This window comes from Lathyrus oleraceus, chromosome 7, assembly GCF_024323335.1.
Source record: "Lathyrus oleraceus cultivar Zhongwan6 chromosome 7, CAAS_Psat_ZW6_1.0, whole genome shotgun sequence".
In the NCBI taxonomy this organism is placed as follows: domain Eukaryota; kingdom Viridiplantae; phylum Streptophyta; class Magnoliopsida; order Fabales; family Fabaceae; genus Lathyrus; species Lathyrus oleraceus.
The window spans coordinates 5,013,878-5,035,738 of NC_066585.1; the positions used below are offsets into that span (position 1 = coordinate 5,013,878).

At 35.4% G+C, this 21,861-nt stretch overlaps 4 protein-coding genes across 6 annotated transcripts; 2 read left to right on the top strand and 2 right to left on the bottom strand.

The window, feature by feature from the left end:
• Nucleotides 1-4,920: 4,920 nt before the first annotated feature.
• Nucleotides 4,921-6,082, bottom strand: LOC127105902 (peptidyl-prolyl cis-trans isomerase FKBP17-2, chloroplastic). Its single transcript, XM_051043112.1, has 3 exons — nucleotides 5,598-6,082; nucleotides 5,478-5,522; nucleotides 4,921-5,413 (listed from the first exon to the last, which is right to left on the bottom strand). The coding sequence occupies exons 1-3, from the start codon at nucleotides 5,966-5,968 to the stop codon at nucleotides 5,059-5,061; spliced, it is 771 nt and encodes a 256-aa protein (XP_050899069.1). The 5' UTR covers nucleotides 5,969-6,082; the 3' UTR covers nucleotides 4,921-5,058.
• Nucleotides 6,083-6,604: 522 nt separating this feature from the next.
• Nucleotides 6,605-12,541, bottom strand: LOC127105901 (probable serine/threonine-protein kinase SIS8). Of its 3 annotated transcripts, none has more exons than XM_051043109.1 (13): nucleotides 11,357-12,521; nucleotides 10,361-10,798; nucleotides 10,173-10,276; nucleotides 8,819-10,038; nucleotides 8,653-8,693; nucleotides 8,469-8,537; nucleotides 8,217-8,317; nucleotides 7,972-8,050; nucleotides 7,775-7,873; nucleotides 7,621-7,689; nucleotides 7,453-7,502; nucleotides 7,199-7,375; nucleotides 6,605-7,128 (listed from the first exon to the last, which is right to left on the bottom strand). In XM_051043109.1, the coding sequence occupies exons 1-13, from the start codon at nucleotides 11,801-11,803 to the stop codon at nucleotides 6,990-6,992; spliced, it is 3,033 nt and encodes a 1,010-aa protein (XP_050899066.1). In that variant the 5' UTR covers nucleotides 11,804-12,521; the 3' UTR covers nucleotides 6,605-6,989. The 3 variants fall into 3 exon arrangements, with proteins under 3 accessions (XP_050899066.1, XP_050899068.1, XP_050899067.1); XM_051043111.1 differs by having other exon boundaries at nucleotides 10,361-10,817; nucleotides 11,357-11,539; XM_051043110.1 differs by lacking the exon at nucleotides 6,605-7,128 and having other exon boundaries at nucleotides 7,611-7,689; nucleotides 11,357-12,541.
• Nucleotides 12,542-15,113: 2,572 nt separating this feature from the next.
• LOC127100401 (uncharacterized) lies at nucleotides 15,114-16,190 on the top strand. Its single transcript, XM_051037553.1, has 2 exons — nucleotides 15,114-15,507; nucleotides 15,763-16,190. Exons 1-2 carry the CDS (start codon nucleotides 15,114-15,116, stop codon nucleotides 16,188-16,190), a joined length of 822 nt encoding a protein of 273 aa, XP_050893510.1.
• Nucleotides 16,191-16,697: 507 nt separating this feature from the next.
• Nucleotides 16,698-17,400, top strand: LOC127100406 (uncharacterized mitochondrial protein AtMg00810-like). The gene is made up of 2 exons (XM_051037556.1): nucleotides 16,698-17,131; nucleotides 17,352-17,400. The coding sequence occupies exons 1-2, from the start codon at nucleotides 16,698-16,700 to the stop codon at nucleotides 17,398-17,400; spliced, it is 483 nt and encodes a 160-aa protein (XP_050893513.1).
• The last annotated feature ends 4,461 nt before the right edge of the window (nucleotides 17,401-21,861 follow it).

The following is a 21,861-nucleotide window of genomic DNA, read 5'->3' on the forward strand; positions in this document are numbered from 1 at the left end:
TTTAATATCATTGCTAAATAATAACAGTTTAAAATAAACATTTTAGTAAACAAAACCCTTGGTCCAACGACAAGTAGATTGTTTTTCAACTTCAAATATATTCGTTTCGATTCACCTCAAACATTTTTCTCAATTAACTGCAATTACAGTTCAGGGATATATATTTGACAAATGTATCCTTGTAAAACAACTAATTTTTTTCTAAATTATTTTGTAAAATGTTTTAAATTTTATAAATTATTAATTTTATATAATTTTAAAAAATTCATCGACCCTACTAATAAATAATTTCATTTTTTCAATTCTATTATGTATGTTAAATAAACAAAATAAAAGTATGTCTATATAATATGTAAATTCAACTACCCTCGTAAGAAAATATATTTAATTTGATAAAAAAAATAATATTAGAACTCATATTTTTAATATTTTATAAACAATAATTTTTTTTAATAATCAGATCGAATATATATATATATATATATATATATATATATATATATATATATATATATATATATATATATATATATATATATATATATATATATATATATATATATATATATATATATATATATATATATATATATATATATATATATATATATATATATATATATATATAGCAGGCAAACGGATAACAAACTGCACTGCTATCTTTTTTGAATGACAAAATCAATCATCTTAAACATCACATTCATTGTCCTAGATGTGTCGTACCTCGAAAAAATGAGAACACGACCTAGCGAAACGCAATCGCACGCTCGCAATGATGGACTGAACAAAGTCGCCACCAAACTTTATTTATTCCTAAAAGGAAAGGGGAAATATCGATAAAACCTAAGAAAGAACGACAATGATTATGGTCGTCGCAACCATATCAGTGTTCGGGAGTCGATTACGCAAGGGGAAGGTATTAGCACCCCTCACGTCCGTTGTACTCAACAGGAACCGTTAGGATAGTTGTGCGTGTTAGTGTTAGTTTGAAATGTTAGGATTTCTCAAGTTATTAGGTGGGAAAGAAAGAGTAGAAGAGAGAAGAATGTTTTTTTGGATTTTTGCAACAAAGGAGACTAAACCTAAGTTTTTAATTAATGGGTCTGACAAGATTTACAAATCCAGCTCCTACGTATCTCCGGGTGCAATAGAGAACTCAAGGCTTACGTAGTTCTGGGTAGAAAAATGTTTCTTTGTTGGTCGATTTTAGCGAAAGCTACTTTGTGTCAATGGATGAAAACATTGTTGGACTATCCAAAACAAGTGGAGAAGGGGACGTTCGCATCACGGTCGAATGGGTTTACAAATCAACATTCGTGGGTAACATTACAAGCTTACTCACACGTTCAAGTGGACGAAACATTGCTTTGCATCGTCTTGAAACAAAATACCTTTCGTTTGAGAAAGGGTTTAAAGGTCAATCGCAAGAGAACTGTCTCATTGTAAGAAGGCCCAAGAGTAAGCCATGTGAAGAAAACAAATAACACACCAAGTTATATTTACAAGTCATTTAAAAAGTAAATTGAAAGAAGTAAAATTGGGACGTGCACGGATTAAAATCGGGATGCGAGGATGCGAATCAAAGTCACATAACGCAAGAATGTGGAAGGAAAATGGAAATTAAAAAAGCAAACAAAAATCCTAGATAATGTGCTTAAAGTCGGTTTGCGCATATTGACAATAATTGAAATGTCGTATGTGATTAATCAAAACGCGGCGAAATACTATCAATATATCGATAAAAATAATCATGGATAAACAACACGGGAATTGCTAAATCCATAAATTAAAAATCGATGTTTAAACAATAAATCAAGGACAAACATTAAAATCAACAAGTGTCTAAAAAAGAGAAAAAAATTATAAAAAGGTTTAAAATAGTAAAAAAAATGATAATAATAATAAAAACGAGCAAAAAATGCATGTGCCAAGAATCAAACTCATACTTTTGGGAATGAAAGTCAACGCTTTTACCACTCAAAAGAACCAACACCTTGTTATTTTGTCGCGTCCAGTAATTTACATATTAAAATATGTCGCTGAGTTAAAATTAAATTAAATGAATAAATAACAGAAGCAGTAGCAACTTGTGCTCATTAGCATTAATATGGTTTGAAACTTCAACACTAAAAAAAATACACCAATAAAAATATGTTATATTATTTACACACTATTTACAACATGAGATAAGCATTAATGAACCTAATATCCTACATCTAATTTATCAAAGAATGAATACTGAACAATAATAATATATAATTATAAAATAAAATGATTGGCAAAATTAAAGTAAAAATGAAACAAATGAAAATGATGTTGGCTTGATTTTTTTCAGACCCTTTTGAAAATAAACTCAAATCACTTTTTTAGAAAACAAAAGAAAATTTAGTAAAATATAAATTGTCTGAATCGCATGAAAACATCCAAAGCAACAATATTATATTGTTTTCATAGTTGGTATGCATGATCCAAAAACCAGCTGGAAAGGAAAAATAGTACTAACGCACAAGGAAGACGTAAAAAAGTATACAAAACGAAACATGATATAATATCACAAAGAAATCGATTTGAGCGTTGCCGGTATGTTGGATGGTTGTTGTTGACGGAAGGATGCCGAGTTGTGATGTGACGGATCTGTTTGTAGCCCTTCAGGTTGTAACAATGGTGGCGGCGGAGAGTTTAACGGGTGTGTGGTGGTCTTTTTGTTTAAAGGAGCAACTTATGTATTTAAAAAAAAGAAAGAGTGAAGGTGATGAATAGTACGAAGGATGAACAAAGAAAAAAAGAAATCCTCTTGTGAATGGTTTTTTTCTTTTCCTTTTAAGAGCCCCCATTCCACTGCTAGTGAATGTGAGGGATGTCTGAGAGTTAGTGGATTGAGAGTTAGTGGATTGCGTGAGTACTGAGTGTGAGTGAGTGAGGAAAAAAATTTCTTTCTTTTATCAAATAGAGAGATCCGTTGGGATTGGAGAGAGAGAAATTAGATATGCTAGCTGGTAATTTTAATTGTGAGGAATCCTATGAAAATCGGCCAAATGAGAACGGATTTGTGGCCTTCAGTATGAAGAGGAAAGAAGACATTTTTTTATCATCGTTTTTCTTTAACAAAAATAAATTAAATAATGGAACCTCAAAAATTAATTAAAAAATAATGACATAATCAAAATTCAAAATAAAATTATGATTAATTCTAAATAATTGTCCTAATTACTTTAGCTAAAAAATGGAAATAAGCAGATTAGAAATAAATAAAAATCGAGCGTAAAAATGCTCGAAAAATTAAATTGACTGCATTAAAATGATCAGTGTCAAATAAACTTATTGGAAAAATACAGCGTTTCTATTAATTTTGAAATAAGTTTTGACCGGTTAAACAGGCTCGAGCTGATCAAAAAGTGGCCGAAAAATTAGCCGAAAAATAAATCGAGCATATCAGATTAAACTACGCGAAACGTAGATAAATAAAACTGGTGTCTACAAGCTTGATTTGGAAAAAAATTGTCCATTGATTTGACGGACCTCTGCCAATTAATTCAACCGGTTTGGCTGTAGATTCGAAAAAATCATTTCGACTGATATTCTAGACACTATGCGGTATGACATGCATGGTATGCTATGTAGAGATGCAATAGCTATGATGAATGTATTGAATCAGCGATTCAAGGTCAAAATTGGGGTGTGACAAGATGACATAACATTGTTATGCATGAGCCTTTACACTCTCTGTAAAAGATTAACTACTTCTACTGCTAAAAAACCAAAGGTGTCAAAGAAAAATGGTATGAAAGTATGTTGATTATCGAAACACGTAAAATCTGCAATCCTCAATCCCACCAATAGAGAAACTCTGGTCAAGTCGACACATGCATGTTTTCCTCCTACCCACTCATACACCAGATCATCGGTTGGCCTAAAAGTCGATCTTCCCTCCCGTGGGCCAGTCAAGAAATACACAAGCGCCTATTTCTTCACATATACCATGCACGCCTAAATATATCAAATAGGACATCCCTGACAAAATTATGTCGTTATTTGAATCTTGGAAGCTCCTTGCAATGAATAGTGTGTTCTCCAAATGTATTCAAGCACGTCTTGCGCCAAACAGAGCACAACAGAAAATAAGCTAAACATAAAATGGTATATAAGGATGATACGGGACTGTACCGGAGACATATGTTGGCTACACCGTCAATAGGGATAGCAAGGAGAAAATTTTAAATATGTGTTGTTTGCAAACAACCAAAGACTATTTTTTGTCTTGTGGTCATGTCAAACTTTACGTTCATATCTTAAATATTTTTACTAAAAAGTGTACTCACCAAAACATATTGTGTTTTAAAATTTTAATAATTATTTTACTTTTAATACTTCCAACTTATTAGATTTTAATTATTTAAATTCTATAAAGTTACAAAATTACCCTTATGAAAAAATCAACATATTTTTTAAAAGATTTTTAATTTAATATGAAATTAATCTTTATATATATTTTATCATATTTAATTTTTATTTTAAATTATATTTTATAGAATAAATTAATAAATTATTTTTATCTTATTCTACCGGATTCTAACCTAACTCCATTTAGATAAAATTTGAACTAATGAGGCATAATAGGATAAATTTCAGAATTTATTTATTATATTCTGTTGTGTCATCGAACACTGGATTGAAATAAAATATGATATGGATATTCTATCATGTTTCTTGTCCCGCGCATCAAACGGACTAAAAAGATAATTAGACCAAGTAAAGATTTCTTATTTTCAATTTTGTTCCACAAAAATTGATTCTTCCTTTTTCAATACCTAAAATTGACCACTTTCCTTTCCAAAATCATTTGAATGTCAACTAAAATTTCACATACACAAGTCATCATAAACATTTTGAACATATCACAAAATATAGCAAAATTTCAAGTGTATCAAGCAAGTAACCTCAAGTATATTTTCACACTCCATAGAAAATGATAACATTAAAAATGAACATTTAATCAAAAGCACCCTGCATTTTTGCTTAATAAATTAGTACTATAACTGTTACATTTAACCAAAATCATCAAGCTGGTGCAATGGAAACTTTATCAACTTGAACAATATATTCAAGTGTTGCAAGTGGTGGAATTTGCACACCAGAACCTAAATCAGCACCATTCTCTCTGAATCCTAATTCAGGTGGCACAATCACCTTCCTCTTCCCTCCTGCCTTCATACTTTTCAGCACATATTCTATCCCTTCACACACTCCTTTACTATATGGCCTTGATCCCATTACCAGTGCCAATGCTCTCTTCTCCCCTTCAAATGTGTTCACAAACACTTCACCTGTGCTTTCAACTTTTCCCATTATATCAATCACAACCAAATCGCCTCGCCTCGGCGTGTCTCCGCCACCAATCTTCAAGTCATAGTACCTGTAGAAATCGCGTAATGTATCACAGAAATAAGACATATATAACATTCAAAGCTTCTTCTTACCTTATGCCATTAGGCAGAATCACCTCTTCTGCCTCCTCGACGTTCCTACGAAAACAACTATATTATTAGTCATCGTTAACAGAATCTTTTAGTAATGAAATTTGGAAGAGTGAGAGAGACCTTGTATTAGCCTCTTGCTGAGAAACCTCGAGGCGAGTTTTGATTTGTTCTGAGACAACGCCAAAAGCGAGGAAACCAACCCATGCAAGACCAGCTCCGAGGCCGAACCTTCTAGTCAAGGAAGTGGCTATCCAATCTGTGGAATCAACTTTAGTTGATGAAACTACTGGTTTAATAGGCTTCTGTTGCTGTGAATTAATAGAGACTTGCACTGTCTGATCTTCATTCGAATTTGTTAGTGGTTGTGGAGAGGATGAACCTGAGGGCTGAGGTTGTTGTGGGGGAGGTGTTTGTGATGAAGATGCAATGAGATGAGTGGTTCTGGTTAGAGGGAGTGAGAAAATTGGTGTGGAACCAAAGATAGTAGCCATGTTTAGGATAATAATGATAATAAGTTTGGTTTAGATACAAAAGGGCAAAAAGATATCTTACAAGTTGTTGGCTGCAATGAAGGGCTAGTCCCCACCTTATCCTTACTTTGAGGTCTTCCAAGCATTGATTCCATCATAGCCTTTTGTTGCACATGTCAAAGTTTTCCTCTTTTCAGATAGGACCTAATCTAACTGATATCGAACTAATCTCTGATATCATATTATAATTTGAATTGACCCTAATTCAAATCTACAAAACTAGCTTGTAAGATGAGAATTACCTCCACTTATAGATATATATTGATGTCATATATTGTCTGATGTGAGACTCTTTAACATCGTTCACACAACGATCGTGAATAGTAAGAGACCCAAATCCTTAAGAAATCTATACATATTGCTCTACTAGGAATGTTAGGATTTGATATTTGTCATTCATTCATGTGTCATCGGTGTTACATTTTCTCCATACATAATCCTCTCTCGGGTCACTATTATAAGTAAATATTTCATTTTCAAATTCATCGACTACATGATGTATTTGGCCTAACATATGGATCAGATACATTAATTATTCATGAAACGGAAAAAAGAAGATTCTTCCTTCAGAGAACTTCCAGTACAAAACACACTTGCTGAATTTACATGATTACTAGATACAGAAGCAAGCATTTTTCACTTACATTTAATCCTTTCTTCTGTTGAAGTTACAACTGCAACTTTTAATAACTATATATGGACAACAAAATTTAGATTCTGATTACAACATCTTTTGCCAAAGAATTTTGTACAAACAGAATGGAACAACCTGACAATGGCCGCCTGCGTTGTAGATTACAGAAGAGAAAGGAAACAGATAGAGAAAAAGGAAAAAAAGACGGGCACAAAAACCTTGAATAAGAATGAACGTTCGTTAGCTGATACGGTTTTGAACCTATCAGTAATGGAAAATAATTTACAAATTGCCCTCGCCTTTTTTAGCAGTAAGATGGAAACGTTTCGTTAGCTGTATAATCGTCTACTATGCTTCAGGATCTTCAGGAACTCGCGATGATGGCGCGTGAGCATTTGCTCTATGCACTTGAGACGCAGTAATTGGCTTTTGCAACGGCTTCAGCAACGCCATGATTTCAGCAAATGTCGGTCTCAATTTTGGATCTCTATATACAAAAAAGTTGCATATCAAGTCACAATTTATCAGACTAGAAAGAAATACATGAAGAAACTTACGTCTGCCAACACTGTCGAATAATATTTGCAACGGCAGGGTCCACATTGTCTGGAATGTCAAGACGGCGATGCTGGAAACCCACAGCACCGACAACTTGCATTGGATTCATTCCTCCCCAGGGTTGGCGCAAAGTAGAGAGCTCCCATAATATGACTCCGTAGCTAAAAACATCACACCTAGTAGAAAAGAAAACGAATCGCACAATGTTATCGTAATATAATAACGAACACCGAGAAAGAAATGAGAAGCTTACTTTTCATCTGAAAGTTCATTTCTCAACACTTCTGGCGCCATCCACTCGGCCTGACAAAATATTATACATAACCATTAACTAATATATTCGGTTGCAATAACGAGTTCGAAGCTAATTATCTAACATAAATGCAAACAATAGAAGGAAATAAAAATTACGATAGCTTACTGTTCCCGCAGTTGATCTTGAAGAAAGGAATGTACTGTACTTCATTCGAGATAAGCCGAAATCACATACCTATTCAACAGAAAAAAACAATAAAAAATGACATGATCACCATGCATATATGTTAATTCATCACAAGATTCAATTCAATGAGCACCTTTACAACCCAGTTTTTGTCGACAAGAAGGTTCGGGGACTTCAAATCCCGATGCACTATCACTGGTGTGCTGTTGTGCAAATAGTTCATTCCTCGAGCCTGAAGAATCAAAATAGATTCACTAGTTATTATTATAGCAATAGTATGGTGACTGAAGAAGCTTCAATGATTGCACTAAAAGACAACAAAATCCCTACGGCGTCCAGGGCCATCCTCAATCGCCTTCGCTCGTCTAATTGACTGTTAGGCCGGTGAAGTAATCTATACAAACTCCCTCTGCAAAATATGAATATCTATATCAGTAAATACACCGTTTATAGCTTCTCGCGAACATTAAAATACACAGTTTAATGCTTCTTATACGAAAAAAGTTCAGTTTAGTGCTAGCAAATATCAACTTTCAGAAAAATTGCAAATCTGCAAATGAAGGATTGTAAGGTACCTCGGAAGAAATTCAGTAACAATGGAAAGATTTGGAGGTCGAGTTATAGCTCCCATGAAGAGAACAACATTTGGATGCCTCAGTCTTCTCATTATTTGGACCTATTGTAGTTTACACCATAACTTAAATAAGCACTTCTATTATACACAGCAAGAATAACTAAATAAGCACTTCTATCATACACCTCAATGAAATCAATAATCAACTACGAGTATAATAAGTAGACATTGCAAAAGTTGAGGTGGTTTATACCTCACTTTTGAATTCTTCAAGTGATTCCCCAGAGATATCTTGAAGTAGAAACTTCTTAACAGCAACTTCCTACAAATCAAAAAGCAGAAACATGCTATCAGTATATATATTAAAATCCATTATTTAAGGAATAATATGAAAGATGATAAACATCACAATTAATGTATGAAGTAAAGAAACTCACAGTTCCATGCCATTCACCGCGATACACTTCTCCATACGATCCTGCACACCAAACATACAACGCAGGTTGTGATTATTTTTTCTACAGTCGAATAAAAAACTACAAAGTAGCATCGCCGGCTAACATAATAGTGTAAGCAAATCTTATAGAAATGGAAAGTTCATACCAAGTCCGATACGTTCGCCCATCGAGATTTCCTCCCATGGAATATCATACTCAGCAACATCTTCTAGTGCAGAGTCAGATTTTGTGCTATCATTACTTACTGATCTATCAGATTTTCGCTCGCCTTCTGAGTTTGCTCCTAAAGCGTTATTCTCTCCATCGCCACTGCCCGTATCTCCATCACTTCGACTCCCCTGCTCATACTGTTTATTGACAGCAGCAGTGGTTGCTACAACAGCCGCAGCAGTAGCAGTAGCAGCTGCCGCTACAGGAATCTCAAAATTTGAGTCAGTGCTTGACTTTGCCACGGCAGCTACCATAGAAGAAGCGACAACAGCCGCCGCAGCCGCTGCAGCAGCAGCAACCGGGACATTTTTTCCGTACTTTACTTGTGCTGCTTCTGTATCGGATTGTATCTGCTGTCCAGCTGCTTCCCTTGTATCAAGCGAAAGGCCGATTCCCAAACCTTCTACAGACTTAGAATGCTCCGTCGGATTGTTAGGACTTGCTTTGGGATGAGTTCTGTGTGGAGGCAATGGAGGCAAAAACCGAGGAGGAGCTAGATTATCGCCAACCTTGGCTTCTTTCTGCGCACTTGCGTGTTTATATTCATCTTTTTCTTCAGTTGGAGAATTGTCCTCATTTGGATTGGCCTCATTTTGAGAACCTATCTGGTCGTGATAAATTTCAGAAAACAAGTTTGGAGGAGCAACGACGCCGCTTTCAAGTAAAACATCGTGAAGCTTTTGAGCCAAGTTGGGGTTCTCCTTCGCAGCGTCAATCATATATTGAGAAACATCTTTGACTTTCATTCTATGTGCTGCAGGGGAACTGATCCCTTCTGTCCAAGACGGAGATCTTCCGTGCGTGTATGGATAATTATTAGGTCTGCTAACAGATTCCCTCGCCTTGATCTTTTCTACGTTCGGCATATTTTTGAATTCATTTAACGCTTTCTTTACTTCTTCCTTGCCAGTATCAGATTCCTTCCCTGCATAGGCAAAATGCTTGTACCTGTTTCCTTTTTCAAAAGTCCCAAACTCCGAAGTTTCTCCGGATGAACTTCCAACTCCGCTGCTGAACGATGCAATGCGAGACGAATCATGGTCTCTTGATGAAGGACTAGCAACGAAAGAAGAATCATCGTACTCAATATGCGAACCAGCTGCATCAGATGGAATAAGAGTTCCAGGAGCTGCCATGAGGTCAACAATGTACTCCCTGAAGTTCAGATATATCAGAACTTATAGATACATAATAACGAATTTCCTTCGTCGTCCATTAGAATAGAATCATACATAAAATAGTTATGCCTACTAGCTGATAACACCAAAATACAAATTTAACAGCATTACCTTCCTTCGTCAATCTTAACAAAGTTCATTGCCACATCATCGGAACCGGTATATTGCATTCCTTTCACCAACCGACAAGGGATGCCCAAACTATCGGCTAATACCTACATACATTTAATATAGCGGTTGTGATCGCTAATTCCCTTGATATTGTTTTAGAAAAGAAAATGACAGGGTAAGTCAAGTACCTTAAATAGCAATGCGCGATGGCGAGCCAATCCCATGGTCAGCGAACCAAGAGGCAAAACCATGCTACCGAGAGTCGCTTTCAGACTGAAACTAAGACTCCTCCATGCTCTTAACATGCTTTCAGGATTTTCAACTGATCCACCCATATATTCAGCCACTAGTATTGCAAGCTTGTGCACCAGATTTCTATCTACAACTATTTCAAAATCTTCTCTTGACTTCACTGCAAGCTCCATGGCCTTTTGCTCAAGTTTCAACAAATTGGAATCGGCAACTCTATTAACCAAGACTGCTTCCCATTTTACATCATTTGCGGTTGGTGTTCCTTGCAGATCTATAAGAGAAGGCATTCTCGTCGAGGTTGACTCGGTTAAGACGCCGTACAGATCATAGAAACCATCTGAGATCTTGTCATCATAACCAAGAGCATTGTAATTCTGTGAAGCATGTATAAGTCTACGATATGAGATAAGTTAGAAAAATAATATAAAGTACCACAAACTAGAACTAAGTATAGCCACATCATAATCTAACAATATGTATGACCAAACAGTTGAAGATTAGAAGTTAAAATAAGCTTTATGACTAATTCAAAGATGAACATTTGAGATTCATTTTTTAAACATATATGATACATGTTATTTTCTCAAAGTGGTAATAACCACTAGAAACTCACACACACAACCTTGCGTATCAGGGTCAAACCCTGGTGATGATGTCCAACCTAACAATATCGGCTTCTGCCAGTTGAATTAGGATTTGCGGACTGTCCCTTTCTATTTGATCTAACTTCATGACTACAGCTTATCCATCACAAAGTTCTAATCTTACAATATTGACATCGATTTCTTGTCAACTCTACATCACTTAGCATTCTTGAACAACATTGCAGATTGTATAGTTGTGCTGTAAAGTTTTTTCTTAGGACTTCATTTTATAGTAATTCACAAAAACACAAGAATGTGACTTCACAACAACAGAATAAAAGTACTTACCCAGTATCGGTATGCGACAACTTCGGCTGGTGTATTATCAGGGTCACAAGATCCCAAACTGATCTGCTTAACAGCTTCAATCTGCACAGCCTCAGGATCCTCCTTTGCACTCAGCTCTAAAGCAAGTTGAATCTGATACTCTTCCTCCACTTCAGGATCCCTTGAACCGCTAGACTCCGAATCATGTTTGGTCGATTCATCCAAACCACCACCAAAACTCACTGAATCAGATAGCTCCAGTCTGTCCCCTCTAGCCAAATTTGGAGATGGAGGACTGCATGGAGTCTGCCTAGTAGTAGAAGAAACCGACTGCAACCAATTGGAAAGCTTCTTTCGGGTAGTAGGAGAGGAAGAGGAAGCATCATTGACTTTATTACTCCTTTCACCCTGTGCCTCTTCTGATTGATTATTAGACATTATATGAAGTTTCTTAAGAATGTTCTTCATAACTTTTGAGGTGGTTGAAATAGTGAATGTTAAAGAAGTGAAAACCTCTCCATAGTGTTGTTAGACCAAGCATGAATGAATCTGAGTCTCAAAAAACAAGAGTTATAAAGAAAGAAACTTTACACGTTTGAGAATCAAGAAAGTGAAACAAAACAAGTATCCTAATAAGCAGACATAACATAGAAATAGAATCAAAGGTTTAGTAGCATAAAAATGATACTTTTAGGAAGCATGAAAACAAGAAGAATGAGAAGCTATATAAGGAAGAAAGAAAGAGTGACAAAAATGGGAGAGACAACATAAGATGAAAGGGCAGGTAAGGTAAGAAGAAGAAGAGAAGCAAGTGGGAGGATTGTAGGGGCCACAGAAACAGAAGAAAAAAACAAACAAGACCCTACAATTGATGAGAGAGTGAGTCAGGGAGACAGACATGAAGATTTCATTTCACACTCCTAAAAAAAGTAAAAGTGTGAATTTTGTGTTGATGGTGGAAACCAACTAGAGCAAAGAAGAACCAACTTGGTTTGTCTTTCTTAATCTTGGTACAACTTTATTGTTCTTGATTAGAGAAGATGGAAGTGGTTGAGAGATGAGTTTGAGAGTTTTGAGAGTTTTGAGAGTTTGAGTGCTTGTTGTGAAGTTCTCTAAATAAAATGGTCCCTTTGAGGTTTAGCTTTTGCTATATCAAGAAAACCCAATCTTTGTCCTTAGTCATTCTAACTAGAGGACAAAAGACTTTAGAGTGGAAGTGGAAATAAAACTCAATTCACTTTCATTTTTCATGTGCAAACCACACCTTATGTGTAGACCTTTTTGTTCTTCTTTTCAATGCCATTTCATAAATCATTCTTACTTATGCACCGTACATATCTCTAACCACTACTACTTCAAATTAATATTCTATCAAGTTATCTCTACTTTATTTTTAAACAATATAAAAAAAATCTTGGATTTATTTACATCATTATTATAATGGACAAACTACCAATAACTTGTATTGTTATTCTTTTTTATAACAAAATTAATTATTTATCATCCTCTCTTAAAATATATGTAATCTATCAACTTAAATCAGGATGAAAATTTGATTATTTAGTCTTTAACATTTTAACAACAATAATAATTAAATTGATTGAATTATATATTTTTGGGATATTTAGTTGTATGAAAAAAGAATAAAAAACAACTTGTACCCCATATTTCTTTTTTTCTTTCTTTTTCATGTCATTTAAAGACCATTCATGTAATTAAAATTTGATGATTGTATATCTTGTCGAAGAATAATTCAGGATTTTAGTATTTCGTCTATGTCGCATTATTGTTTGTGTATATAAGTGACCTGTGTGTTTAGCCATTAAGTAATAAGCACGTTATACGCAAAAATAATGGAGTAACCATCCTCTGTGTAACTGTTTTGTAAAAGTGGTGGAAGTTGTTATTATCTCTTTATTCTCTCTCTTTTTCCATCTTCATATTCTTTATCTTGTGCACCAACAATTGGTATCTAGAACTCTGATTCAAATCCATATGGAAACACAAGTGAATTGTGAGGTGTTGTGTGATTGACTCCGTTTCTTGAATTCATGTTGAATTTCTGAATCTGAATCGTAACAAAATCACATTTCTTGATTCTGCGGGATTGTGAAACACTAGTGTTTGGTGAGATCTGAGTGATTTGTACAAAGTTGAAGATGAATGGAAACGGTGTAAGCTTCCAGTGTTCGATGGCAAGAACTGGAATAAATGGATGATATAGATGTGTGCGTTGTTTGGCGCTCAAGATGTTCTTGATCTCGTTAACGACGGTTACGTTCTGGTTGCACTTCCAGAAAATGCAACGGATGCGTAGAGGAATGCTCAACGTGATCTGAGGAAGAAGGATTAGAAGATGATGTTATATATCCATCAGTGTGTGGATGTGAATGTGTTTGAGAAAATCGTTGATTCGACGACGGCGAAGGCTGCGTGGGACACATTGGTACGATGCTACGACAGTGATGCATCAGTAAAGAAGGTAAAACTTTAGTCTCTATGTAAGCAGTATGAGAATCTCATCATGAAGAACAATGATAAGGTATCTGACTATATCTCTAGAGTGATTCTGATCACAAATTAGATGAAGTCGTGTGGAGAAACTCTCTCTGAAGAAAGTATCATTGAGAAGATATTTAGGTCTCTTACTGCTTAGTTTGATTATATTATGGTAACAGTTGAATATTCTAAGGATCTTAGCACCATGAGAATAGAATAGCTGCAAAGCAGTCTAGAGGCACAAGAGTTGTGTTTGATTGAGAGAAACTCTAAAATGGAAGTAGAGTAGTAGGCTCTGAAAGCAGCTTTTGGTAAGAAATATCATAAGTAGTCTTGGTCAGAAGCCATGAAGAGATTTGATGGTGTTCAGAAGTCAGAAACCTCAACTTCTGAAAGGAAGAAAATTGCTCAAAAGGGGAAGAAGAAGTATGACAAAAGGAAAGTTCAGTGCTACTGTTGTAAGAAGTTTGACTACTTCGTTGTTGATTGTTGGTCAAATAATGAAAGGAAGATAGAAGAAGAAAACGTAGCCAGAGGAGATTCTGATGATGAATTTATGCTATTGATGGCTTCTGAATCTGATGATGCATATTTGGAAGACTAGTGGTATATGGAGATTGGATGCTCAAATCATCTTACTGAAAATAAGAAATGACTGATTGATTTTGACTCTAGAAAGATGACAAAGATCAGATTTGCTGATGATAAATACCTCAATGCTGAAGGTATGGGAAATGTCAGAGTAGTTCTGAATAATGGTAAAACAACATTGGTTCAGAATGTGTGGTATGTTTCTGGCATGGAAATAAATCTGATGAGTGTGGGTCAATTAATTAAGAATGGTTTTTTAGTTACCATGAAAGACAATTTTTTGAAGTTGTATGACTGCAATTAGAAGCTGATTATGAAGTCGGAACAAGGGAGGAATAGAACATTCAAAGTGAATGTTAAAACTGTAGACTTTGAATGCCTTAGTGAAACAAGTGTTATGAGGGAAAGTGAGTTGTGGCACAAGAGATTTGGTCATCTGAACTTCAAAAGCTTAGGGAATCTGAATTCAAAGAAGTTGGTACATGGAATTCCTGCAATTAAGAAGTTAGATAAGTCATGTAATGTGTGCATGAGAGGAAAGTAACCAAGACTGCCATTTGGGTTTGAAATACCTCCAAGAGAAAAGCATGCTCTAGGTGTGGTGCATTATGATATGTGTGGACCATTTCCAGTACCTTCACTTGGAGGGAATAAATACTTTGTGTGATTTGTTGATGAGTTCACAAGGATGACATGGGTATCCCTTATAAATTTCGAACACAAGGTGTTTGCTGAATTTAAGAAATTCAGAATCAAATCTGAGAATCATAGTGGTCAGAAGCTGAAAATTTTCAGAACTGATGGTAGAGGTGAGTATAACTCTACAGAGTTTAGAAAGTTCTGCGAGGAGAATGGAATTGAGCATGAGGTAACTACTTCATACATTCCTCAACATGATGGTCTTGCTGAAAGAAGAAACCGAACTTTGCTTGATTTGATAAGGAGTATGGTGAAGGAGAAGAAGCTACCTCACACCTTATGGGGAGAAGTTGTTGCCACTACAGCATATGTGCTCAACGGGTGTCCAACGAAGAAGCTAAAGGAAATTGTTCCTTTAGATAAGTGGACTAGAGATAAGCAAGGTGTGAGCTATCTTAAGGTGTTTGGTTATGTTTGTTACAAACATGTTCCAAATGCTAAGAGAAGGAAATTAGATGATTGAAATAGATTTATGTTGCTTGTAAGGTATCACAATACAAGTGCTTATAAGCTCTATTGTCATGTCATTAACAAGGTTGAATTCAGTAGAAATGTCATTGTGAAGGAATCAGAAGCTTGGGACTAAAGTAAATATCAATCCAACTCTAGTATAAAGTTAACCTCTGAAGATACTTCAGAATCTGAAGGTTCTAAAGATGATTCAGAAACAGAAGATGATTCTGACGGTAACTCTGACTCTGAAGACGAGTCAGACTCTGAAGGTGAATATGATTCTGATCCAGATTCTGATGGTGATTCAAACTCAGGTGGAAATCCAGACTCTCGGAATATTCTAGACTCTGAAGGTGGTCATACCTCTGAAGGTGGTACTTATGGGGTTCTAGCATCTGATATTGTTCTAGCGTCCGAAGAAGATTCTGAACAAGTTCAAAGGCCACAAAGAATCATAAACATTCCAAGAAGATTTATAGAGCTTGGCATGCTGCAAGATACTATAATAGACTCTGAAAGAGAAGTCATTCAGTGTTCCATATTAGTAGACTCTGAACTAGTTAGTATTGAAGAAATGCTCAAGAAGAAAGTTTGGCTGAAGGCCATGAAATAATAACTTGATGCTATAGAAAGAAACAAGACTTGGAAGTTGATTGAGCTTCCAAAGGACAAGAAAGCCATCAACTTTAGATGGAGTTTAAAGGAGAAACTAAATCCATATGGATCAATTGGAAAACACAAAGAAAGGTTAGTGGAAAGATGTTTTCTAAAGAAACCCGGGTTAGACTACCTTGAGGTATTTTCTCCTATAGCGAGACATAAGACAATCAGACTGGTGATTACGATAGATGCTAATAGGAATTGGCCTCTAATGCATTTAGATATAAAATATGAATTTATGAATGGTCCATTACAAGAAGAGGTATATGTGTCACAAACTCTTGGATTTGTGAAAAAGAATCAAGAAGGGATGATGTAGAGGTTACATAAAGCGTTGTATGGACTGAAACAAGCTCCTAAAGCTTGGAATTTGAAAATTGATTCATTTTTCAAGCTCCAAGGATTCAGAAAGTGTGAGATAAAGTATGAAATTTATGTTCAACATACTTCTGACAATAATATGATTCTGGTGTGTCTCTATGTTGATGACATATTGCTAACAGGAAGTTGTAAACATGATATAGCTAAGTTCAAGAAGGTGTTGATGAATGAGTTTGAGATAACGGATCTAGGAAATATATATTTCCTAGGGATGAAGTTTATGTACTATGAGAAAGGTATCATTTTGCATCAGCTAAAATATGAACTTGAGCTTCTAGAGAGATTCGAGTTGCTGAATTGTAAGGTTGTTGTCACACCGTCAGAAACAAATCGCAATTTAGATTATGATTCTAAAGGTGATGATGTAGATGCCACAACTTTCAAGCAGTTGGTTGGATCTCTGAGGTATTTATGTAATACCATACCTGATATTTGTTATGAAGTTGGAATGGTTAGCAGGTTCATGAGTAAACCGAAGTGGTCTCTTTACCAAATTGTTGCCAGGATTCTGAGGTACATAAGGGGACTCTGAAGTATGAAGTTTTGTTCCCTTATGGAGAAAATACTAAGTCAGAGTTGATGTGTTACTCAGACTCTGATTGGTGTGGAGAAAAAATTGATAGAAGAAGTACTTTTGGATATTTGTTTAAGTATCTAAGAGATCGTATTTCTTGGTGTTCAAAGAAGCAACTAGTTGTTTATTTGTCAACCTGTGAAGCTGAATATATTGCAGGTGTCGTGGCTGCATGCCAATTTATTTGGCTTCTGAGTTTACTGCATGATCTGAAGATCAAGGTAAACAAGCTTATGAAGCTAGTTATTAATAACAAGTCTGCAATCAATCTTATCAAGAACCCAATCCTGCATGGGAGAAGCAAGCATATTGACACTAAGCATCATTTTCTAAGAAGTCAAGTTCAGAATGGAGTGCTAGAAATTATGCACTATAGCACCTAGAAGCAGTTGGTAAATGTTCTGACAAAAGCGATTAGACTGATCAATTTCTCCACTTGAGGGATGAAATTGGTGCTATTAGTTTTAATTAGTTAAATCTTGAATTAAGGGATGGTATTTAAGGGTAATTCAATACTATAGTATTTCGCCTAAGTGACATTATTGTTTGTGTATATAAGTGAGTATTGTGCTTAACCATTAAGTAATATAATGTAACATGTTGTAAACAAGAATAATGGAATAATGATGACTTCTCGGTAAGTGTACAAATATTGTCAAAGTAATAAAAAGATCAAATCCACATGAACTGCCTCCAAGTAAGACAAAATGTATGCAATATGAAAAAACTAGTAAAACGGGAAGGGGGGGGGGGGTCAAGTTTCTGTGCGAAAAGTAAATAAACGCGTAAACAATGTAAGGAAGCGGTCAGGTTGTATTGTAGAATCACATATTCCTCTCTTGTTGATGTTTGATGCCCTGTATGAATTATCTAATCACTATAACCTCACGACGAATTAACAAAACCGTCATAGCCAATCTCTCATGAAATAACTCATTAACCACTACCAGGAGCTTTCTATTCCTAGTCCGCAAACGTAAGCAGGATTGTGCGATATATAGAACGTTAATTCTCTATGCCACTACCCGGGGTCTCCCATCCCTATTCAACCAACATAAGTACAACAACTGCCTTATGTCCAACACACAGACTAATGGTCAATATTCCCTATATACCCAAAATCAGATTAAAAAAGTATCTCACATAAAAAGAATTATGAACAAGAAACAATTGAATTAAATTATAGATCAATAGGTTCATATAGTGGTCAGATCAACATAGAGTCCAATAGTTGAGAAACAGGTTCGTCATAACGTAACCTAACTTAGAAAAATTTAGCTACTCATAGTGTAATTAAAAATACCACAATTGATAAACAATGATAACATAAGAAGTTCGTTGAAGAAATGGCCTCCAATGGCTTCAAATGCTCCTAAAATCACCATTTGTGCTCTCTAATTCCTGCTTCAATCTCTCAAAATTGTAACCCTTGTGAAAGTGTTGAAAAACCTCTTTTTAAAGGCGTCAAAATGGACCAGAATGCGCCAAAAAAAAGCCTAGAAAAGTGATTATCGTGTGCATGATACCCTGCATCTCGCGCGTTGCATTTTTTAATGCCCTATGTCGTGCACGATGATGCGCGATGGTGGATATGATTATTTCCAAAGCTTCACTCTTTTTTGCTCCTTTTTGACTCAAATTTTCACTAAGTTCACAATTTGCATACTTGACTATTTTTTTCTCATTCTTGTGTCATCCTTCCTCATATTTGCTCGACTTTCACTTGTTTTGCTCCAATTCTTCGATTAAATATATAGAATGATGAGTTTTCATCAAAACCCCAAACTTGAATCGTTGCTTGTCCTCAAGTAACTCGCCTGCTGCAACTACACATTTCAACTGACACACAAGTCACACAATAACAATCGAACATCACCAAATTAAATATTTCTTTTATCTGACCATGATTCTAGCTCCCAACATGTATCCGGTGAATTCGGAAAACATCCTTAACATTGATGAGTACTCGACCTGTCTCTCGACTCACTATAACTCACTCAATGGATAGGGTGATCACTCAATCGACATGCAAAATCAATTAAACTTAGTTTAATCATGTTCTAATTAAGTTCATCATAGAAATTAAAACACACAGATTAGAGGACTTTTCAGGTTGTAGCTTGACTTATGTTAGGGTAGGATATTTTTAGGAAAGTAGGTTTAAACATTTGAAGTTAGGTTCTTAGTTCTCCTCCTATCATCATACCTCTTTGTTCTTTTTTGCTAGTACTAGAGAATTTTGATCATTCTTATAATGTCATTCTTTTCTTTTCTCATTCATTTTTTTTACGAAGAAGTGTCTTTTTCCACTTCTTTTTCACAATAATTTTTGAAATTTTAGATCATATTCTCTAGTACCCCAACCCCAAACTTAAAAATTTGTTCACTTCCAAGAGCAACCCCAAACTTAATCTTTTTCATATACTTTAAGACTATACTCCTGCCTAACTCCAAAGAGAGGGTGGAAATAAAAGAAACATAAACAACTACAAACTTATTTATTAAAGACAATTGAGATTTTCATGGAAAATTTATGCTTGAGTAGCTACTTCCTATTGATATGGTATTGAACATAAATAAAATACATTATGCAAAACAAGAAATAATAAAAAAAAATATATTGCCTCCCATCCAGCGCTTCTTTTCCGTCAATAGCTTGACACTCAATGCTTAAAACACATCAGGCGCAAGGGATACCCTCACGCCGATGAAAACTCCTTTTTTATCCTCTTGTGAACTTCACTACCTTTTTATTTCTATTGATAGCAAGTCTATAGATCCTCCACATATGGTGTCCATTGATATGCATTAAACACCACATTCTCCTTATTAAACTTCAAAATCAACTCGCCTGTCTCCACATCTATTTTTGCCTTCCCAATTGCCAATAAAGGGCGCCCGAGAATCACTGACCCTTCCGACTCATTTTTCATGTAGATCATCACAAAGTATGCAGGGAAGGTCAAACCATCGACAGGAACTAGCACATATTGTACAATACCTAGCGGACGAGTCACAGACGAATCAGCCAAAGTGAGTGTCATGTTGCTCGGTATGATCTTTCCTATCTCCAATTCCTTAAATTTGCTCAGAGGCATGACATTGATGCTCTATTCTAAGTCACATAAAGCATGTGGGATTTTCATCCCCCAATGGTGTAAGTGATGTTAAACTCCCCTGGATCTTTCATTTTTGGTGGAACTTCCAACGGTTCTATCATCTCCTCTTTTTCGGCCATGTTGACCTATTCTTGCGTCAACTTCTGCTTTCCACCTTTCATAAATACATGCATAAACTTAGCAAACTTGAGAATTAATTATAAAATTTCATGAAAAGAGAGACTTACCTCAAGTTGTTTTAACATATCTTTAAAATTTTCAATCATTTCAGCCTCATCCTCTTGTACCAATTTCTTCTTAATAATGGGATATGGTAGTTTTATGTAATTTGGTAAAGGTGGATTTGGTTCATTCTAAATTTGATCATTTGTTCTCTTCCAAGGAGAATTTGTATCAATGAAGTGATCAAGGGTGACTCCTCTTTCCTCTTCTTCACCTTGATTTCCACTCTCCTCCTTTTCGATTTCACCGTCCTTTTCCTCAATTTTTTTCTCTTTAACCTTTTCAACTTCCTCCTTTCTTGTAACCACCTAAAATTCCACTTCAACAACCTTGCATGTTTCATTCTTTGGACTATCAACGGTGTTACCGGTGAATCCTCCACTTGAGCTTGGTAAAGCAACTATTTATTTTGATAATTAACCAATCTGAGTCTCCAAATTTTTTATTGACGCATCACGGTTTCTGCTCAAAATTTCATGGTTCCTAGTTACATACTCAAAGCTACTTTGAGTGGACTTAATGAAATTATGCAAATTCTCTTCTAACTGTGATGACTTCCTTTGAAACATAACTTGTTGGCTTTGTGGCATCCCTTGATTGGGATTGGAATTCTGATTATTGCTCCAACAGAGATTTGGTGATCTTTCTAACCCGAAATGTATGTGTTGGAATAAGGGTTGTTCTTTTGAAAATTTGCAAAGTGAACTTCCTCACTCGTCCCTTCCAACAAACACCTTCTACTCACATGTTCGCCTCCACAAAAATCACACCTAACTGCTTGTACCTGACTCACTTATCTCTAGCTAAGCTACTTTCAGCTAGCTTTTTATTCAACAATTCAATTTAAGCTAAAAGAGCGGTTTGAGTATCAAAAGGTAACATATATTTAGGTGTGCCAATAGTTTCAAGCTTGACCGACCTCTCACTTTTTGAATGGTACTCAGTCATACACATCTTCTCAATGAGGTCTTTTACTTGCGGCTCAGTCATTTGGCAGATAATACCTCCCGCAGAAGCATCCAACAACATGTGAGTTTGTCTCTTGAGACCTTTGATGAAGTTTTACATCTGCTCCATATTATTCATGTTATGATTTGGGCATATGCACAACAAAAGTTTAAATCTCTCCCAAGCGTCATAAAGTGACTCAATTTCTTGCTGCTCAAAATTAACAATTTATGCTCGGTGCTTGGTAAACTGAATAGTAGTAAAAAATATTTCAAGGAATTTATCCTCCAATTCCTCCCAAGTCCTGATTGTTCCATTTGGAAGGCAAAGCAACCAATCTTCCGCCCTTCCAATCAGTGAGAACCCAAAAAACCTCAATT